This window comes from Dermacentor andersoni, chromosome 7, assembly GCF_023375885.2.
Source record: "Dermacentor andersoni chromosome 7, qqDerAnde1_hic_scaffold, whole genome shotgun sequence".
Classification (NCBI taxonomy): domain Eukaryota; kingdom Metazoa; phylum Arthropoda; class Arachnida; order Ixodida; family Ixodidae; genus Dermacentor; species Dermacentor andersoni.
This window is the reverse complement of record NC_092820.1, coordinates 131,595,388-131,615,206: the sequence shown is the minus strand read 5'-3', so window position 1 is coordinate 131,615,206 and position 19,819 is coordinate 131,595,388. Positions and strand designations below refer to the sequence as shown.

Sequence of the window (19,819 nt, the reverse complement as noted above, 5' to 3'; positions counted from 1 at the left end):
CGGGCCCGAATACTTGGAGAGAAGCTTTCGGCAAAGTCCCCTTTTCGGAACCGGTGTCCACAGCCACACGAAGTCACCGGTAGTGAATCTGACGGGCAGATTTTGTGCGTCGTAGCGACCCTTAGCATGAACATGCAACGATAGGGTTCTGAGCCGGGAAAGCCGAAGTGTTTCTTCGGCACGACGCAATATCTGCGCAACAGAAACATAGTCGTTAGGTGATAAAGGAAGTATGGTGTCAAGAAAACTTTGAGGATGGTGAGCGTAGAGGAGAAAGAAAGGTGCGCATCCTGTCACTTCATGTTTGGCTGTGTTGAAGGCATACGTGATGAATGGTAATACGGCATCCTAGTTCTTATGATCCCCTGAGACATACATTGAAAGCAGGTTGACGAGGGTACGGTTGATGCGCTCGGTTAAACCGTTGGTTTGCGGATGGTAAGGCGTGGAATGGCGATGTGGAGTTCCACAAAGGCGTAGCAATTCTTCCACGACGTCGGCGCTGAACTGCCGGCCACGATCACTTATCACCACACGAGGAGCTCCGTGGCGGAGGATAATCGAATGCAAAAGAAACCCCGAAACATCGGATGCTGTAGCTGAGACAAGTGCCATTGTTTCAGTATAACGTGTTAAACAAACCACGCACACGATTATCCAGCGGCAGCCAGTGGAAGACTTGGGAAGGGACCGAGCAAGTCTATATCCACTTTCTCAAAAGGTGAAATCGGTGGTATAACCGGTTGCAGAGTTCGTGCAGGGGGTGCAGTCGGTTGGTTGTGGCGTTGGCAGACATCACAGCTGGCGACATACTGCTTGGTTGTCTTCCCCGATTGAGGCCAATAGAAGGGTTGTCGGAGGCGGTGGAGCGTTCGAGCGAATCCGAGGTGACTGGATGTAAGGTCCTCGTGCATGGCCTGAAGTACAGCAAGGCGCAGACATTTTGGGACGACGAGCAGCAGTGGAGCATAGTTGTTTGAATAATTATTGTGGTAATGCAGACCGTCACGAATCACAAATGGCGAGCCCGTTGAGATCTCTGGGTCGCATCAAAATCAGCCTTAATGAAGGGTCGCGCTGTTGTTCGTTCTTGAAGACGACAAAGTCATGAAATTCTGATGAGCTTGTAGTTAGTAGTCATCGAAATTGTCATCAGCAGTACCCTCGCTCTGACAGAGAAGACGAGATAAGCAGTCAGCATATATGTGGCACCAACGTACCGCTCTTGTAAGACACAGAAAAGTCGTATTCTTGAAGACTCAAGGTGCACCGAGCCAACTGCCCAGCTGGATCACGCTGTCCAACGAGCCAGCAGAGAGAATGACAGTCGGTGACAATCTTGAAATGGCGGCCATACAAATAAGATCTGAACTTGTGGATGGCGAAAACAACAGCAAGACATTCCAGTTCCGTGACTGTATCATTGCTCTCTGCTTTCCTCAAAGTACGACTTGCGTACGCAACCACGTGTTGGCGTCCGTCATGAAACTGGACGAGTACAGGACCAACGCCCACACCACTTGCATCAGTATGCAGTTCGGTGAGCTCCTACGAATCAAAATGGTGGAAAAGTGGCCCAGAGGGGAGCAAAAACTTCAGTTGCTGGAAAGCAGTCTCGCACTGAGCGGACCACTTATAGAAAGTGTCCTTGTGGAGTAGGTCAGTCAGTGGACAAGCAAGCTGGGCTAAGTCTTTATTAAACCTGCGAAAATAAGAACAAAGGCCTAGGAAACTTCCGAATTCTTTCACTATCTTCGGCTGCTTAAAGTTGCGAACAACGGAACTCTTTTGGGGATCTGGCCGTATACCGTCGTTGTCGACGAAATATCCCAGCACAAGGGCTTGACGCTCACCGAAACGACGCTTGTTAGAGTTTAAAATGAGGCCTGCCTATTGGATGCTGTCCAAAAACAACGCCCAGCCGGTTGTGCGCGTGTAAAGTTCGGCCGAAAATGATCACGTCATCTAAATAACACATACAAATCTCCCATTTGATACTGCGCAGTATAGAGTCCATAAATCGCTCAAAGGTTGCTGGGACATTACATAAGCCCAGCGGCATGACGTTAAACTCGTAGAGTCCGTCAGGCGTAACAAAAGCGGTCTTTTCTATGTCAGGCGGGTGCATCGGTATCTGCGCAGTACCCGGACTGGAGGTCAACCGACGGAAAGTACGAGGTGGAGTGAAGGCAGTCAACAGCATCGTGAATGCGTGGTAAGGGATACACGTCTTTCTTTGTGACGGCATTCAGGTGGTGGTAGTCTACGCAAAATCTCCACGAGCTGTCCTTTTTCACTAGTACAACAGGAGCTGCCGAAGGACTGCAAGACTCCTGAATAACGCCTTTCTGCGGCATGTCGTCGACCTGCTCGGCGATCATTTTTCTTCCGAGAGAGATACGCGATAGGGTTTCTGACATATAGGAGTCGCTTGCCCTGTGTTGATGCGGTGGTACAAGCGGGATTCCGGCAACATCCGAGAACGCTCGCGTTGAGTAAAATCAAAATACTGACCTGTAGCAGGCGAGCAATTGTTGGAGTACGTCCTGCTCGGAAGACGACAACGACTTGTTTATCATACGTTGCAAGTGATCCTAATAATTGGGCAATGGTCGACTGATGTCTCAAGATGTCTCAAGTTCTCTTTCTGGCTGGTTCTACAGCCATGTTTGTTCCCGTGAATTCTTCACGTGTCTGGATGGGATCATGCAGCGCTTTTATCGAGCCAGATCATGACAACGCAATCAAGAAGAATATGTTCGTCCCTCGATCTATTGTTCAAGCCTTTGACGGGCGCGCTTTCTTGTGGACAGTGAACGCTTCTACGGAGTCTGTTACCCTGCCAGTCGGACTTAAGTGGCAACATTTGAGAAGCAAGCCACACTTGATGTGCAAATTTCAGCTGCAGCGTCTTCAGACATCAGTCGACCATTGCCCATTTATTCGGGTCACTTGCGACGTATGGTAAATAGTACGTCCTGCTCGGAAGACGAGGACGACTTGTTGTCGATGATATGCACGATAAACACGATGATACGCCCGGCTATTATGAAGCGCTTTGACCCTATTGTCGCCAGCAGGTGCCACCACTGTGGCGAGGTAGCAGATACCTACCACATGGTATTGGCCTGCCAGCGAAATTCAACGTTAACACCCAACCCAAAGCCAACACGAGAGGCCCTGCTTGGCTGCTCAGGCGTTCAAGCTCATTGGGCCTTGGACCAGAGAGCCAGGATGGCGGCTTCGACCATGGGGTCCCTGACTAGGAACACCACTTAGTATGAAGGTTTGCACTAGGGGATCCAGGCCTGTCTTTATTCCTCAGTAAAAGCTTTTCACCACCACCACCACCAGCAGCAGCAAGCCGACTCCGAGTGGCGTCCAACTAGCCGAAACTCGCTATAGCATTTTTAGGCCGCGAGCTGCTCGCCGTCTACTCCCCCAACCAGCACTTCCTACAATTCTTGGTGGGAAAACAATTTTATGTGCAAACGGATCATAAGCCTCTGCTGTATGTCTTTCGTGCAAACCCTTCCAAGTAGGTCGCACGTGAACTTCGTCAACTGGCCTATATATCGGAGTTCACTACGGATATCCGGCACATCAAAGGCACCGAAAACGAGGCAACTGATGCACTCTCTCGCATCACCTCCATCGGCATTTCTACATCAACTGTGGACTGGAAACGTCTAACTCGGGCGCAGGCTTGGAAGACCCTGAGCTGCAAGCGCTGCGGGGCCATCCCTGTTCCCTGCGTCTACAACTCGTTCCTCACCCGTTTGTGCCTGGCTCGCTCTGGCGCGCCATGTGAACTGCTGCACCTTGCCCCTTCATTCTGGCTGCCTTCCGTCGTGCGGTGTTCCAGTCCCTTCACGACATCTGCCATTCCAGAATCCGAGCAACGCAGCGCCTCGTTACGCACCGCCACGTCTGGCCAAGCATTAACACCGATGTTCGCCAGTGGTGCCTCGCTAAATTCGTGCCTCGCTTGCCTGACCGCCAAAGTGACCCGCCACATAAAGATTCCAGCGCATTATTTCTTGCCACCTAGCTGTCGCTTTGACCACGGCCATCTTGATTTGGTTGGACCACTTCCTCCCTCTAACGACTGCCGGTGCTTTCTAACAATTACTGACTGCTTCACCCGTTGGCCCGAAGCCGTGTCCATTCCAGGCATTAGTGCGCAAACGGCCTCCAAAGCCCTCGTTTCAGCACGGGCTTCCCGCTTCGGCTGCCTCAGCATCTTAACCACTGATCGCGGCCCGCAATTTGACTGTACCCTCTTCACCTCCCTCAACCACCTGCTTGACGCTAAACACTTCCGTATCCCAGTGCCAACGGCATGGTTGAGAGGCTCCACCGCCAGCTCAAGGCTGCCCTCACTGCGCGTCTGGATCGGGAGCAATGGGTCGACCACCTTTCCAGGGTGCTTATCGGCCTACGCGCTGTCCTTCGTCGCGAACTTAGCTGTTCTCCAGCCGAACTCGTCTATGAACCCCTGTGGCTTCCTGGAGACTTGTTCGTTCTTTCGGACCCCTCGCTCCAGCCACTGCAGTACCTTCAATGGCTGAAGGACTGCATTCAGCAACTGCGCCCCGTCCCGCCTCGATCTTCGGACCACAGCATCTTTGTGCATCCGGACCTTGCGTCTTGGACTTATGTTTTTCTTAGACGCGGTGCACTTCTTACACTCTCCTACGATGGGTTATACCGTGTCTTCCACAAGACGCCGAAGTCCGCCACCACCCTATTAAATGTTCGCGAAGAGGTAGTCTCATTAGACCGCCTCAAACCGGCCTACCTCTAGACGCCTACCACAGAGCTCCCCGCAGATGCCGCCGGCGTATCCGCGGATCTGCAGTTAACCAAGACAGCACCATTTGCACTTTGTCGGCTAGCACATTTCGCCGTTAAGCCTGGGCGGGGGACCCTAGCTGTAGCGCCCACCGACGCCGCTACGCGTGGAGGCTTAAAAGTCGGCACTCTCGGTCGACGCTGTGAAAAATTACGAAAATAAAGTTGGCCGGCGCGTGCTCGCGGTGCAAGCACGGCACGCGCTAGTCCGTTCTAAGCATAGAGTTAGAAACTCTATGGTTCTAAGAGCCCGCTACACTGGTCCTTTTGTCTCGCGCTCCGTTGTAGCCCCTTGGTTCGCGACAGTTCCATTTAAACCATTTTGACGACTGTTATCAACCTACTGAATAGGTCTGTTATTTATAACTACGTTTCTACTTGCCACAGACCACAAAATTCATTCATACACTGATACCACTTTGCTGTCGGAGTTCTCGCTGCGTGCGTGTTCACCAAGTCAACGCCGTCTTTGTGACAACGGAAGCGTCGACACAGTAGTGGAACCGAAACCAGAGCTCGCGGCTACCGATCGTCATTGCCAGCGGGGAGTAAAAACAAAATGGCGCGGCCGTGCGTTTTTTCTAGTGCGTTGGCATCTGCTCCGTTCTTCATGTGCGTCATGTCACGCAACGCGAATTGTGCGCTTGTCAGAATCTGGGCGAGCGGCCGCGGACTCTATGGCCCGTCGTGCTAGCTGTCATTATGACAGTACAGCATCGTCCCGCCACTTCGAAAGCACTCCGCTTTCGACCGAGGCCCACGAGTGACGTAGTCGGCAAGCTTTCATAGCGAGTTCGCAAAAAGTGATAACCATGTCTGTAGCACGCATATGGCGTGTTTTTCTAGTCTCTTTTACGCTAGGTGTTGCCCTGGTTGTCATCTGCAGGACGTCTGGGTGTTTAGCCCTTGAGAAGAGCCGACCTGACTACAGTGTTTATCACAATCTGTCCGCAGTGTACGCCGAAGTCGCCGCCTTGGCAGAAAGTTACCCGGCCTACGTTCAAGTCGATCACAGGTAATGCCTGCCAGTTTTTCCAAAGAAACTATTCCTTAAGTCGTCATATATGTGTTGGGGAAGTTAGGAAGCACATGCGTTCTTTTGATTCTAAGCTTACGCTCGTTACTTTGGTGACGTTTATCCATCCTAATGGTTTCACTGCAAACCCGTTTCCTACCAACTGAACGGATCTGTGCATTGCCTGAGATTGTAGTGTCGGCGTGTCTGTTCGAGATGTCTGGCTGCTTGCCCTTAAGCACCACTTAAGAATAAATTTGGTTGTAAATTAAATGTTATGCCTTCGTATCGTGGTTTAATGGTGAGTACATCGGCTTTGCAGTAAATTTGCTTTATAGGCTCCGTTTATGATATCAGGAGTGGGTCGCCTGTCGACTGCGTGCTCGCCATATAATGCTGAGAAGATTTCCTTGTGTATGAATAACCGCAAAAAAAAAAAAAAACGCCGTATCATTTTGTTTAATAGTCTGAAAGACCGGAGCGTTTGCATCCATATATTCTGTAACTGTTTTAATATTTAGTGTGGCTTCCTGTTGGGCCACCCATATGTGCACTTGAACAGGTAATTGGATTTGCAGAGAGAAGGATCCCTTACCCGACACTTTAAATTAGCATTGACTTGGGGAACAAACCTTTCAGCTGAAAGAAGCGTTCTAACTGAGGAAGCACGTGACTGTCGTAAATTAAACACTAGCGGCAGCTGGATGTACTGGTGAGTCATAGTGCAAATGCACAAAGGTACCGCACTGTTGATGAATATATATAACACACTCAAGGGTTCCTGTATGCCTGAAGCTTGGAACTGTTGCAAAATGCCCTTGTCAACTGTTGGACTGCAGTGTTGTGTTGCAGTATTTCCCATTGTTCAGGCACGTATTTGCATCGCAGAAGAAAGCAGTGGACGAAGAATTCTACATCTGTATTTCGGTGTGTGGGGAATGCATAGTGAAACACAGCATGATAATGTAGATATAAGACAGAAGACTAAACAAGCACCAACAAAAGATTTATTCAAGAAACTTGGAAACACGACCCCCTATATTCTGTTTCCTTCTGTCTGTGTATTAGGGCTATAATTTTCTGAGGTTTCTGCAGACAGTAGACTTGGACAAGCGCATGCTAGTATATATTCTTTTTGAGGCAAGTAATTTGTAGTCACGATTTGCACATTTCTAGAAAGGGGAGCTTTGGGCTATGAGCTGTCTGCAACACAGCAGTTCTCAATAGGGCCTTCCTTCTGGCATAGCTAAATACATTGCCATGTGTAGTGGCATCTGGAATGGCCTGGCTTCCCAATTAATGGTTCCACATGCTTACATGATACTGGGATCTCTGGTGATCACTGACATGGCAGGCCTGTGCTGAAGTTTCTCGTGGCATTGTGGCAAACATTCTTTTTCATTGTGTCTCTATACCAAGTCTGTGTCAGCTGAAGATGTCAAGTGTTTTAAAGCAGTAGTTACGGAAGACATGCCTAAGAGCACATCAAAGAACTACATGTTCAACTGTGTGAGATTGTGTTCATCGCGCAAGACTACAAGTTTTACTGAGTTTCTTGTGTTGGCCTGTACTTTCTGTTATGCCGTAGTGGCTGGGCCACCTTTCTCGTCCCCAGTCTCGCCCTTGCCACGTGGCAAAGAAAAACTAAATTTAGCCCACTACTGCCATTACGGACCGAACTCATGTCCCTAGAAGTGTGCAGTTGAGAGTGGCCGAAACTAACCACAGTGCTATCACACAGTTTTGGCACTCGGCAGTATTCTTTGACGTTTCTGTACACCACACAGACTCGAGAGAGTGTCGCCATCTGGTCATGTATATTGGATGCCATAGCACGCAATACTGTAGCGAACAAAAATGTTGTGTGCATTGCAAAGTTGGTTTTGAATAGATGGTGGTGTCTGCTGTCAGATCTTTCAATATGAAGTTAGTGCTCTGTGTACGTTTGACTTCGTTTTCTTTGTGTATTGTCGTCCTTGCCCTGTTTGCCGGGCTTCACCGGCCCGTCTGAGCTTCAACAACAGTTAATCGTGTTTACTTGTCATCTATACAAAGAGATATTGGTCATTGCAACAGGCCAGCAGCAAGTGGCTTGTCGAGGACAGACTTAGGGCTTGGTTTTCAAACAATCCGTTTCATTTTACTAGGCGCATTTGAATAGCAGTCTTTTTACTCGAACACAAATATTGAAGAAAAATGAATGTGGAATATTGAATCGAATATTGAATATTTCCAGTTTATAAACACTGATAAACATAACGATTCCGCAGTGTTGGCAATAAAACACTCATCGGCGCTGATACATCTGATTTTATTAACATTTGGATATCAGGTTACCGAAACGCTTGTTAATGAGAAAACTGTGCACCATGACAACGACTGCAATGACAAAAGGAACTGCATGTCACCAGATGCATTTAGTATAGTTGCTGAAAGGGACAAGTGCGATGCTACAGCACCGTACACCATTTTAAAGGAGTGCAAGCATACTGGGATTGGTGAGTAATAAATTAAAGAGCTTGAAGCGTACGTGCAATTCAGCGGCTGCTTAGCTGTAAATAATTACAGCTAAGAAGACGAAGATATGAATATTTATTAGCTTATGTGTTTGACTGAAGCTGGTTTCCACGTCCTTGAATTTTCGGCGTTCTGGAACCGGCAAATCCTTTGCCCTTGAATTTGCATCAGATGCTCTGTGTGAACCCTGTTTAGAATGACAATCCAATATGACAGTATCACAGAAACTGTCGGTGCAACCACATTTTCTGTTGGGAGTCAGAAAATGACCATACAAGCCTTCCAGTGAATATGTGTTCTTCAGTCAGCCTTTTGATAACACACATTGATAACACGCTAAGCTATTTAGTCAGAATTACATAGGTGCTCCTGAGGTAAAGTGCGGTGTTAGCTTAAACTTCTTGGCTGCCCATTGTGAAGTGCAACCAGAAATGGGCACTGAGAGTGCTTGAATGGCAAGAGCATGCAGAAACGTGATATTCAAGCTGCCGTGCAACTGCCAACGTGGCCAAGTTGCTGTGCCATTGTTGCGTCGTTGCCATCGAGCATGACATTGCAGGTTCGATTGTAGGCCATAGCAGCCGCATTCCCATAGACGCAGAATGCAAAAGCACCCTTGTAACAAGCATTTGTGGTGCATTGTGGTGCAGGATTGCGACTGGTCAAACTTAATCTTGAGTCCTGCAGTGTGCGATCTCGCATTAGTCCCTGTATTGCATTAGGTTGTTGGGACTATCAGTTAACCAGTCTAACAACTTTAGTATGTAGATAGGCAAAACCGTGAGTATCTGCCTTTCACTCTCACGCATTGATGGCTGAAATATTTTGGACTAATGTATGTGGTGACGCCTTTTTTCCTGTCTGCTGTGGGACGTAGTGATAGCCAATTGTTCGGATTGTTCAGTTCTTGCTATCCTGGGTATTGTTCTGCGGGTGCTTCTGTACACATACCGCTGGTAATGTTTTGTGCCATATTTTGTAGAATGTTCGGTAATCTCTGCCTATTGTTGCAATTAGAACACCACCACGTCAGGAAGGGTGAAAAGAAAATTTAAATAAAGCGTAGCTTACAGGCATTTAACTGTCTCAGTGGACTGTTAAACTGACCCACTGCCAAGGGGAGGACAGAAAAGCTTGGGGGGCAGTACTAAAGCTTGAAAGAACAGACGCAGCGAAAACAAGCAAAAATTGTTGATAATTAAACTACAAGCATATAGAGCAGACATTAAAAGAGAAATTTGTCATCCACCCAACTGTAGCATGAAGCTACAGTTTAAACTCATGCACATTTCTCAGAAAGGAATCCTTACAGTTGACGAAAAATGTGTAATGCCGCGAGGATCTAATCTAGAGCCAATGCCATTTTGGGGCGGTCGCCTTACCATCTGAGCTAACCGAGAGGCTAGTGAATTGCAGGGCAAGGCTGAAATTATCGATAACTCATGTGCAGGGACACCGAATATGGCAAATCAGCTCAGCGGAAATCTGCAAGAAATTTGCTCAAGTAAAACTCTTGCTTGGGCTAGTTGGTTCATGCTTGAAGTAGTAAAGGCAAGGCGCAGAAGACCAGGACTCAAGAAGAACACAAACGACAGGAGGCGCCGGTCCTGTCGTTTGTGTTCTTCTTGAGTCCTGGTCTTCTGTGCCTTGCCTTTACTACTGCAAGAAATTCTAGTCAGGTTCAATTGCCTGGAGTAGGACAAATGCTTCTTCTTTCTCCAGTGCCAAAGCTCTCTTTCCGAGAAACTTGTATATGTTTTCTTTGTTTTTTTTTTTTTGTAACTTCATGCTATTGTCGGGTGGATGCCAATTTTTCCCTTTCGTGCAACTTCATAGTCCACCGTGCACGCTTCGACAAAACTGATTTGCCATCAAGGAGCTCTGCGACAGTTCTCTCACGTTGCACCGAAGGTGTAAGAATCGACATCCCTTCATTGTTTAATTGTTCTTGCACGCAGGTTCAAATCGCACAACGGCCTCTCCCAGCTGGTGGTCAGGCTCGCAAACTTCTCGGACAGCACGCTGCACGCGGCGCCGCGGTTACGGAGCTTCAAGGTCCGCGCGCTGCTCCTGTTCGGGCAACGGGGCGGCGAGCTGGTGACCGTCGAGAGCGCCCTGCACTTTCTACGGCAGCTGTTCGCGGGACTCTCGGCTCCTAGTCACACTGTGGAGGCGGCCTTCAGTCGGACGCTCCTGTCCAAAGTAGACTTGCACCTCATAATCATGGTGAATCCCGACGGCTTTAACCACGCTGAGCGGACAGGCAATTACTGCTTCGAGGGTACAGCATCGGGAGCCAAGGTGGACTCCCTCTTCACCTGGGACTTGGATAAACACCTGATGACCGGTATGCATAGTGTCACAGCATTTGATGTATTCGACGTAGCGTGGACACAGCTAACAGTGAAAAAAAAAAAGACGCACATCTATTACTTCATCTCGAACAGAACAAGTGCACACACTATACAAGGTGTAGTGTGTGCAATCTCTTGCTTTGTGTTCCACTTGGCAGAACACGAATATCTGAATACCTTCACTTTATTACAATGCTGAATAGCTAACTTAAAATTAATTATTGAAACTCGCTATTCAGAAGTAAAAGTGTCAGTAGCTACTGCCATGATATAGCATGTGGCTAGATGTCGGTCACGGCACCAATGAAGGGGTTGTCCTTGTAGCACAGGAAGGGGCCAGTTGTTGTTGACGGCAACCTTGGCCGAAGTCCCTATTGCGGAGCCACAGGACGTTGACGTGATGCCGAGGCTCGTCCGACATCACGGGTTCCTCGCTCCGGTTCCACGACTTCCACATTGACGCCACACCTATTCCTGCAGCTTGCTCGGGATTTCTATTGCTCTTCAAATGCCCTGTAAACTATCCTTTCAGTTTCTTTTTTTCTCTTTCACGTGGCATGCATTGCTAATAGACCACAGTGTGTCACTTCTAAATATCAAAAAGGAAATGTTGGGTAACGTACAGACAACAGAATATCAGTTTAGCATTCTACAAAAAATGCTTACCAAATGTTTTACAAATGCAACACCACGTACCTGAGCACATGTGGGTTGGACCCTCCTGTGTGTAGCCGTGCTCAGCTTAGCCGTGTCTGGGGACAGGGAGATCCTTTGAGTTGAGCCGATGCCGGGTGGTCAGACCTTCAAGGCCCCCCCGGTGGAGGCAACACACCTCTTTGGCCTCTGCTTCACACAGACGGCACCTCCAGACTGACCCACCTGGAGGAAAATGACAGTCGCCTTTTCCTGTCTGTCTCTCCTCAAATCTTCGTCTCTCTCTTTCACTTTTTGGCCTTTCCTGTCTTTTTCTCTCTTCCATTTACTTTCTTTCTCTTTGGTGGGAAGGGTTAACCCTGTGTGGCTACTCTACCTAGGATATGCCATATTTGGTTATAGTGACGGCGTACGACTGGCATCGTGCAGACTTATAAACAAGCTCTGCGACTTCACCTTGTTGGGCTCTGTGGTGAGCGGTCGGTACTCTTGCCGTACATACACATTTTCTTATGGCAGCGCAAACTTCTGTTGTCTATGATCAGTGTCCAAAAAGACGCCGCACCGAAGCACCGTTCCAGTTCTCCTTTCGGAGTAACGCTCCATCACTTCCCAAGTACCATGTAGTCCACAGCGAAAACAACATACCAGTAAGAAAGCTTTCCACTCCTGGTGGCCAAGTGTCTGAAAGACAAAATCGGACCGACATGCAACGGCTCAAAAATGTCTAGCGGGGACCTCCTCCTAGAACTAAATGACAAACGTCAAGCACAAAAGCTCTCGGAACTTACCAGTATTGGCAATGTGACAGTGAAAATTTCAGCCCACAGAACACTAAATACAAGCAGGGGTGTGATGTCTGAGGGGGACTTTCTTGGCTTGAGCGACGAGGAACTGCTGGAAGGTTTCCAGGAACAAAACGTTACCAAAGTACACAGAATTTCCATCCGCAGAAATGACCAAGAAATTCTGACAAAACACGTTATACTCACCTTTGGAACAAGCGTAATGCCTACCTCGCTGGACGCAGGTTACGCAAAAGTAAATGTCGGACCATATATTTCGAACCCCAGATGATGTTTCAAATGCCAAAGGCAAGCCGAGGGCAAACAACCTGTGCTAAATGCAGCTCAAACGATCACCAATCTGACAATTGCACTTCCCCACATTGTGCTAACTGCCAAGGAGACTAACCAGCCTACTTGTGGTCTTGCCTTTGTTGGTAAAAAGAAAAAGAAGTAATTGCACTAACTGTTAAAGAAAAAATCTCATTCTTTGGAGCAAGAAAGTGATTGTCATACCTTTCGTGAAGTAGTTATACCGATGTGACGCAGGTGGGGGCAGCGTCACTCAGGAGTCCTCCGAGCCCACACACAGTGGTCCTGCACTGACCCCTCCCGCCCCCATGGTGGAAGCAGCCAATGCTGCTCCATCCTTTTCAAAGGCTCTGCAGACACCAGTCCCACAGGGCCCTAAAATCAAACGAACCCCAAGGCCTGAGACACCTGTATCAGCGCCCAACTCTCGGTCCTCCAGCGCTTCGGAGAGAGCGATGGAGGTTGGCCCAAAAGCCCTGGTGTCATCGACGCCGAAGGACAAGTGCTCTCTCAAGCGCGGAAAGAGGGACAAAGTCCCAATAACCACGTTAAATAAGAAACCAATAACCTAAACGTTATCGCTTCTTTGTATTAGCTTTCTCTAGATCTGTTACCTAATGTCTTATTCTCATTCACTTTTAATGCCACTTTTTACCTTTCAGTTTCAAAATGGCTTTTATTATCTACTGGAATTGTAGAGGGCTTTTACACAACTTAGGTGACATCAATGACATGTTAAGTAACTTTTCTCCTGTGGCCTTGTGCTTACAGGAAACAAATCTAGGCGAAAAACAAACACATTTTAAAAGGCTTCACTGTTGTACAGCGAGACCGTACTCAGGCGATCCAGCTTTCGGGTGGAGTGGCCATTGTTCTACCGGACGGTATTGCAGCTGGAAAAGTTGCCATTAACAGACACATAGAAGCTGTTGCTGTCAACGTTTTAGCGCACAAAACCATCACCATTTGTTCAGTATACATCCCGCCGCATTTGCATATTACGGTAAAAGATGTGGAGTCAATTTTAAACCAGCTACCTGAACCTTTTTTTAATAGCGGGTGATTTTAACGCGCGTAACACGTTATGGGGTAGCAAAACAACTGACGCCAGGGGACAAACACTTGAAGATTCTATCCTAACAAATGACATATGCCTTTTAAACTCTGGTGCTGCAACCTACTGCTCCCCAATCACAGGAGCTATGAGCTGTCTAGATCTGGCAATGTGCTTTCCATCTCCATTTATCGATTTTCAATGGAGCATTATCGACAATCGCTATGGTACTGACCATGTACCTGGTATGTATCACTGAAAAAAACATCTCCTTTCCCTACAATACCGTTAAGATCACCCTGTCGGAAACTCCACCTAGCAGGCTGGCCCCTTTTCACTGAAAAGGCCAGTTGGATAACATATCAGCTGAGCTAACAATAGATGAAATGAATGAAAAGATTACGGCTTGTATACTTGCTGTAGCAGAGCATACAATCCCACAGTCCTCCGGCCTCTTGGGGAAAAACATTAAAACCCTGGTGGAGGAATGAATGTACAGAAACTAAAAAAACTACGAAACAAAGCGCGCAATATTTTTCGGCAATATCCAACACAAGATAACCTCCTCTCTTTCAAAAAAGCGAAAGCCAGGTACACACGCAGGCAAGCCAAAAGACAGTCTTGGGAAAGCTGTGTATCATCCATAAATAGCTTGATAACTTCCAAAAGAATGTGGGATCAGGTTGATAAGTTTAGAGGTGGCTATGCTCCTTACACGAACCCCAAACTCTCACCCCCAGGTACGCAAACAAACTTCAAAGAACAAGCAAACATATTACGGCAGCATTTTCATAACACATCAAGCTCAATAAACTGTTCTGCTACATTTCAAAGATATAAACAATCAGCAGAAAAACAAAAGCTTCAAACAACAGGAAATTCTGAGAGATCATATAATGCCCCCTTAACACTCCCGGAAATCAACAGAGTACTAACTACTGGCAAATAAACAGCACCTGGTTCGGACAGAGTGCATTACACAATGCTCGCTCACCTATCCCCTAAAGCAGTTGAGACATTGCTCCGTTTTTTTCAACATAATCTGGGAAACGGGAAAAATGCCAAATGAGTGGAAAAAAGCCATCAAAATCCCTTTCTTGAAAGCTGGAAAGCATCCTACAACAGCAACAAGCTACAGACCTATAGCACTCACAAGCTGTCTTGCCAAGTCTTATGAAGCTATTATGACCATCAGATTGACATACGTTCTTGAAACGGAGAACCTGCTGGATAATCATCAGTGTGGGTACAAGAAAGGTTGGTCTACAACAGATCGCCCAATCCGGCTAGAACACGAGATATGTGCGGCCTTTTTCTACACAACCAATACTGTCTCACGATTTTCTTTGATGTAGAACAGGCGTACGACACAACATGGAGGTTTAGCACCCATTTAAGGGACATAGCGGTTTTAGGGATTCACGGTAGAATGCTTAAATGTCTGGCCGATTTCATGTCCGACCGGACACTCCAAGGGAGTTTAGGAATGGTGCTGTCACGCGTATTCATTCAGGCAAATGATGTGCCACAGGGTTATGTATTAAGCACAACATTGTTTGTGGTGAAAATGAACACAGTCCTCTATAATGCACTCATTATATGTGGATGATCTACAAATTGCATGTTGTGCATCGAACTTGGCAACCTGTGAACGGCAAATCGAAATTGCATTAAACAAATTCACGCAGTGGGCTTCTGAAAATGGTTTTCGCTTCTCAAGTGAAAAAATTATTAGTGTTGTCTTTTCACAAAGAAGAGGCCTGCAATCAGATCCCATCCTTAAGCTACAGGAAGCCATTCTACCGGTAAAACAAGGACACAAGTTTCTGGGTGTTCTGTTTGGTAAAATGTTGAACTTTTGTCGAGCATACAAATAGTTTTAAAATTAAAGCGAACAATCCACTTAACGTCCTGAAAGTCCTGTGCCGGAAGCGTTGGGGCTTTGACCGTAAATGCTTGCTACACATCTACCACACTTTAGTACGTAGCATGTTAGACTATGGTAGCATCATATATGGTTCAGCCAGACAGTCTTACGTCAGACGACTCAATTCATAACCTTGGACTACGATTGACAAGTGGTGTTTACAGAACATCACCTGTCCAGAGTTTATACGTTGACTGTAGTGAGCCTCCTTTACAGCAGCACAGGATGCTACTAACTTTTTTCTAAGTACTCAGAATCCAGTCCTCATCACAATACATATGCTTCAACATTGTCACACAGTGCAACTCACGCTTACACTGTACAAATAAACTGAACACGATCAAGCCGCTTGTCCTGCGATATGAGGAATATTGTCGGGATTATTACATTCTTTGCGAAGTCGTCCAGGTTGCCAGAAAGCCACAGCGTATGGCCCTGTGGTACGATTTCGCATCGTTATTTGACTGGACATTGACACATTTAAAGAAAAGCGACACCCCACACGAACGCACTAAACATGAATTCTGCGCTCTTCATGGCAAATATAAAAACTACATTGACTTTTATACTGATGGCTCTAAAACAAAAGAAAACATGGGTGTGGGCCGTAACAGAAAATTGGGAAACAAGTATTCGATTACCACAGCATGCCTAAGTATACGCAATATGGACGGTAGTTAAAAAGATCATCGCTGACAAACACGAAAACACAGTCATGCACACACATTCGTTAACCACACTCAAGGCTCTACACGTGAAATCCGAATGTGAACCCCTATTAGGGGATATTTTAAAGACATACGTCAAACAAATACGACAGATCAATTAGGTTTTGCTGGGTACCAAGCCATATTGGGATACCAGGTAACGAAGCAGTGAATAGATGTGAATCAGTGGCCGTGTACAAAAACATAAACACAACACTTCCATGCAAAGATAGTATCAATGCGATTCGGAAGGCCTTGACGTCAAAATGGCAACACGAATAGGACCATTATTTAAACAACAAGCTACATCTTATTAAGCCTATAATTGGCAAGTGGAAGTCATGCAGTAGTCACCAGCAATGGTTCTATGAGGGGATCTTGTGTCGACTTCGGATTGGACACACACGTCTGGTGCACAATTTTCTCCTTCGAAGAGAAAACCTGCCAAATTGCGAAAAATGCCATGAACCTCTTACAGTCATACACATCCTAATGACATGTCCACATGTCGACGCTCAGAGGTGGCAGTTTTTACACAACCCCCTAGTGCCATTTGCTAACCTGTTCGACTTTTTAGAAAAAACTGGTTATTTACACCAACTATAATGTAATGCAGGTTTACCTGCTCTAACATTGTTTCCTTTTGTCTTGTGACTGGTGCAGCATGACCTTAGTTGCCTTTGTGTCATTAAACCCAAGTTAACCAGCCAACCAACCAAAGAGTTCACAAATTTTCCAGGGGTTCCCTGGAGTATCCTGGGGCCCTTCTGCGTGCCTTCTTACTTATGAGCAAAAAGAAAAGTTTGAAACAGTGACATACTTTAATCACACGGTCAAGTACAATGCTGCTCTAGTCCTTGAAAACGCTCTTCCAGAGAGTAGGACTGCTTGAAAAGAACCTTGAATTTTTTTTTTTCCCACAAGGACTGCTGTAAACCACGCTGTGCTATTTTGTGCTTGCAGCGGAAGCAGAGACCCAAGTTTTGCTGAACCTGAGCCGGGTGCAACAGTACGATGCATTCGTCGCCTTCCGTTCAGGCACCCGAGAGATCCACCTACCATATGCAGGTAAAGTCGTTTTGGAGCTTGGAAGGGCTTTCACATATTGGAGCAGACAAAAAGATACAATATTCAGAATTTTTAGCCTTCTGTGCTTAACTGCTCGGTATTGCTAACTGGTATGGTAGCTTACCGATTTGGTGTCGCACTGCTGAGCGCCAGGTCATTGGTTTGATTCGAGTCGCAGCGAAGGCCACGTTTCGATAGGGGCTAAATGCTAAAATGCTCATTCAATTAGATTTCGACATGCATTAAAGAAACCCAAGTGGTCAAAATTCATTCAAAGTGTTTCATTACAGTGTCTGATATCAGATTGTGGTTTTGGCACATGAAAACCCTGAATTTAATTTCTATAGTAGATGCTGTGTTATGCGAGGCCATTGGCCTCAGTCATTAGCCCCCTTGAACGCAAGATTCACACCAAGTAGTGTAGCCATCATATAAGGTCAACTCTCGTTACAACATAATCCGGCAAAAAATGTCCATTTTATCCTAAGTACATGATGTCCAAAACTGGAGGCCACCGCCGAAACACCAAAAGATCATTGAACAGTTGCATGTTTCGACTACCGTCGGAACACCGCAGAACATCGTCGGATAGAAAACAAAGGGAACCATTCACGAAGACATCCATGCGTACTTTCCACACGTTTGACAGAAAAAGTTGCGTGCAGTGCACTGAGGGGCGCAATCGGAGATCGTTATTTGAAGCATGCATTCAATTTCACTGCGCGTGAGTGGCTTAGGCCACGTCGACTTCATCCGCCGCGCTAAGTCAGTGAGGCCTGGGCCAATCGTGCATGGAAAAACTGAATGCACATATTCATAAATCTAATTCTAGCACAACTCTAACATACTCATATCAACGCACCTCTCGCAATAATAAATTATTCTAAATTGCGAGTGGAATACACCGGGACATAGGGTTGGAGCACTAGAATGCCTCACTTCCGAAACTTTGCAGACTTACAGACTTGCATGAATGTCACATCATGCCTCGCCTTGAAACAATCCAGCCATCCATCTCTCAAAGTGACACCATCGTGTCCGAGGACTGCGGCTAGTTGTTCCACTCGCTTCCTCAACAGTAGTCCGTTCACTGGAATATCGTGAGCTTGGGCACCGCGCAGCCAGGTCAAAAGTGCGGGCTCAACATTCGGGTGTGTTGCCTCACGGAGCCTGAACCACTTAGAATTCATTTCCCGGGACACTTGCTGGCCGGCAATTCCTTTGTTGTTCATAACTGAACTAGCGGTCTGCTTCGATAGTCCCATTCTTTTTGCAATGTCCGCCGGCTTTTCATCGCACGCAACTGCATCCACTATATTAATCTTGTTGCTCAGAGAAATTTGCTTCCTTTTTATTTTGAGGCCATTATCTCTGCACTTGTAGTCTAGCACAACTGACTAGCATGGGAACATAATGTGCGGGATCAACACTTCAGACTGGCTTGGCTAGAGGCTAGCTTGGCCAGAGGCCGCCAACATTGCCAGCCGCAGTTTAAACTTGCCATGGCTTAAGCACACAAACAACGGAGTGGTGAAGTCTGTTGTCAGCCGTGTAGACACGGAAAAAGTACATTTTATACGCCCAGTTCTGACGAAAATTGCTGCTAATTTCGTCTGCTGTAACCATTAGTCCGTTGTAATGCAGTCCGTTAAAAGCAAACTTCATTGCATTAATAATATACGTAGGTAGAGAAAACTAAGCTTAAAATATGGTCCGTTATATCCGAAAGTCTGCTGTATACGGGTTCGTTGTAACAAATGTAGACTCTACACACACATCAGAATCGTGCACATTAGAATCGAATACGACCCTAAATCTGCATTACCATATTGCCATTGACATTTCAAGATGGCTGCCTCGTACGTGCTTCAAGTCTAGCTGTCGTAGCTTCCTCCATGTGCTGCAGTACGTGTGCTTAGGCAATGCTTCCTTTGGCTTAGGTGACTGCACGGTCCGCCTTCCCGTTTTCTGCGTTTGCTCTATCAGCACAGAAGTGCCGACTGCAAAGACATGCCGAGTTCATCACGATGCCGCAAATAAAAGGAAAGTGATCACGTGTGCTGAGATGGACGGAAATCGGGCCGCATCACGGGCGTTTGGAGTTCCTGAAACTTGTGTGCGGGACTGGCGCAAACAGGAGAAGCGTTCTACACTGGCCACTGCTACGTACGGCGCGGCTGTGCAGCCACTGTCTTGAAAGCGATCTGTGACGGAGACAAGAGTTTACGTATCTAGGCAAAGTGCGCTGTTTTCTCGTTGCTCAGCTGGTGTTGAAGCAAGAGGCCACACAAAGGTCAATTCCCTTGCTCCTGCTACCGCACTTCCTCGCTGCAGCGTTTTGACAAAGGTTTTCGCGGTCATCGAGTGAAATGTGTTCATGCTTGCTTGTGTGCGCATGACACCATGCTTGTTAATTTAGCTAGTAAGCGAATGTTTAAAAGTTTATACAGCCAATAAAATTACTACCCTTACCTGAACAAGGAACCAGCTTCCGAAGTTCTGCTTCAAATGCAATTTGTATTTGTTTCTAACCTGGCGTTAAGTAGTGCTTGTATGTCTTGTTGTTAGTGTG

General features: G+C 46.8%; 1 protein-coding gene across 1 annotated transcript in view; it reads left to right on the top strand.

Moving 5' to 3' along the window:
- Positions 1-5,403: 5,403 nt before the first annotated feature.
- LOC126533803 (uncharacterized) overlaps positions 5,404-19,819 on the top strand; it is a 34,029-nt gene continuing 19,613 nt past the window's right edge. Inside the window, exons 1-3 of the mRNA XM_050181005.2 lie at positions 5,404-5,869; positions 10,345-10,733; positions 17,143-17,247. Coding sequence (XP_050036962.1) covers positions 5,667-5,869; positions 10,345-10,733; positions 17,143-17,247 — 697 coding nt within the window. The 5' untranslated portion in view covers positions 5,404-5,666. The remainder of the gene's footprint in view (positions 5,870-10,344; positions 10,734-17,142; positions 17,248-19,819) is intronic.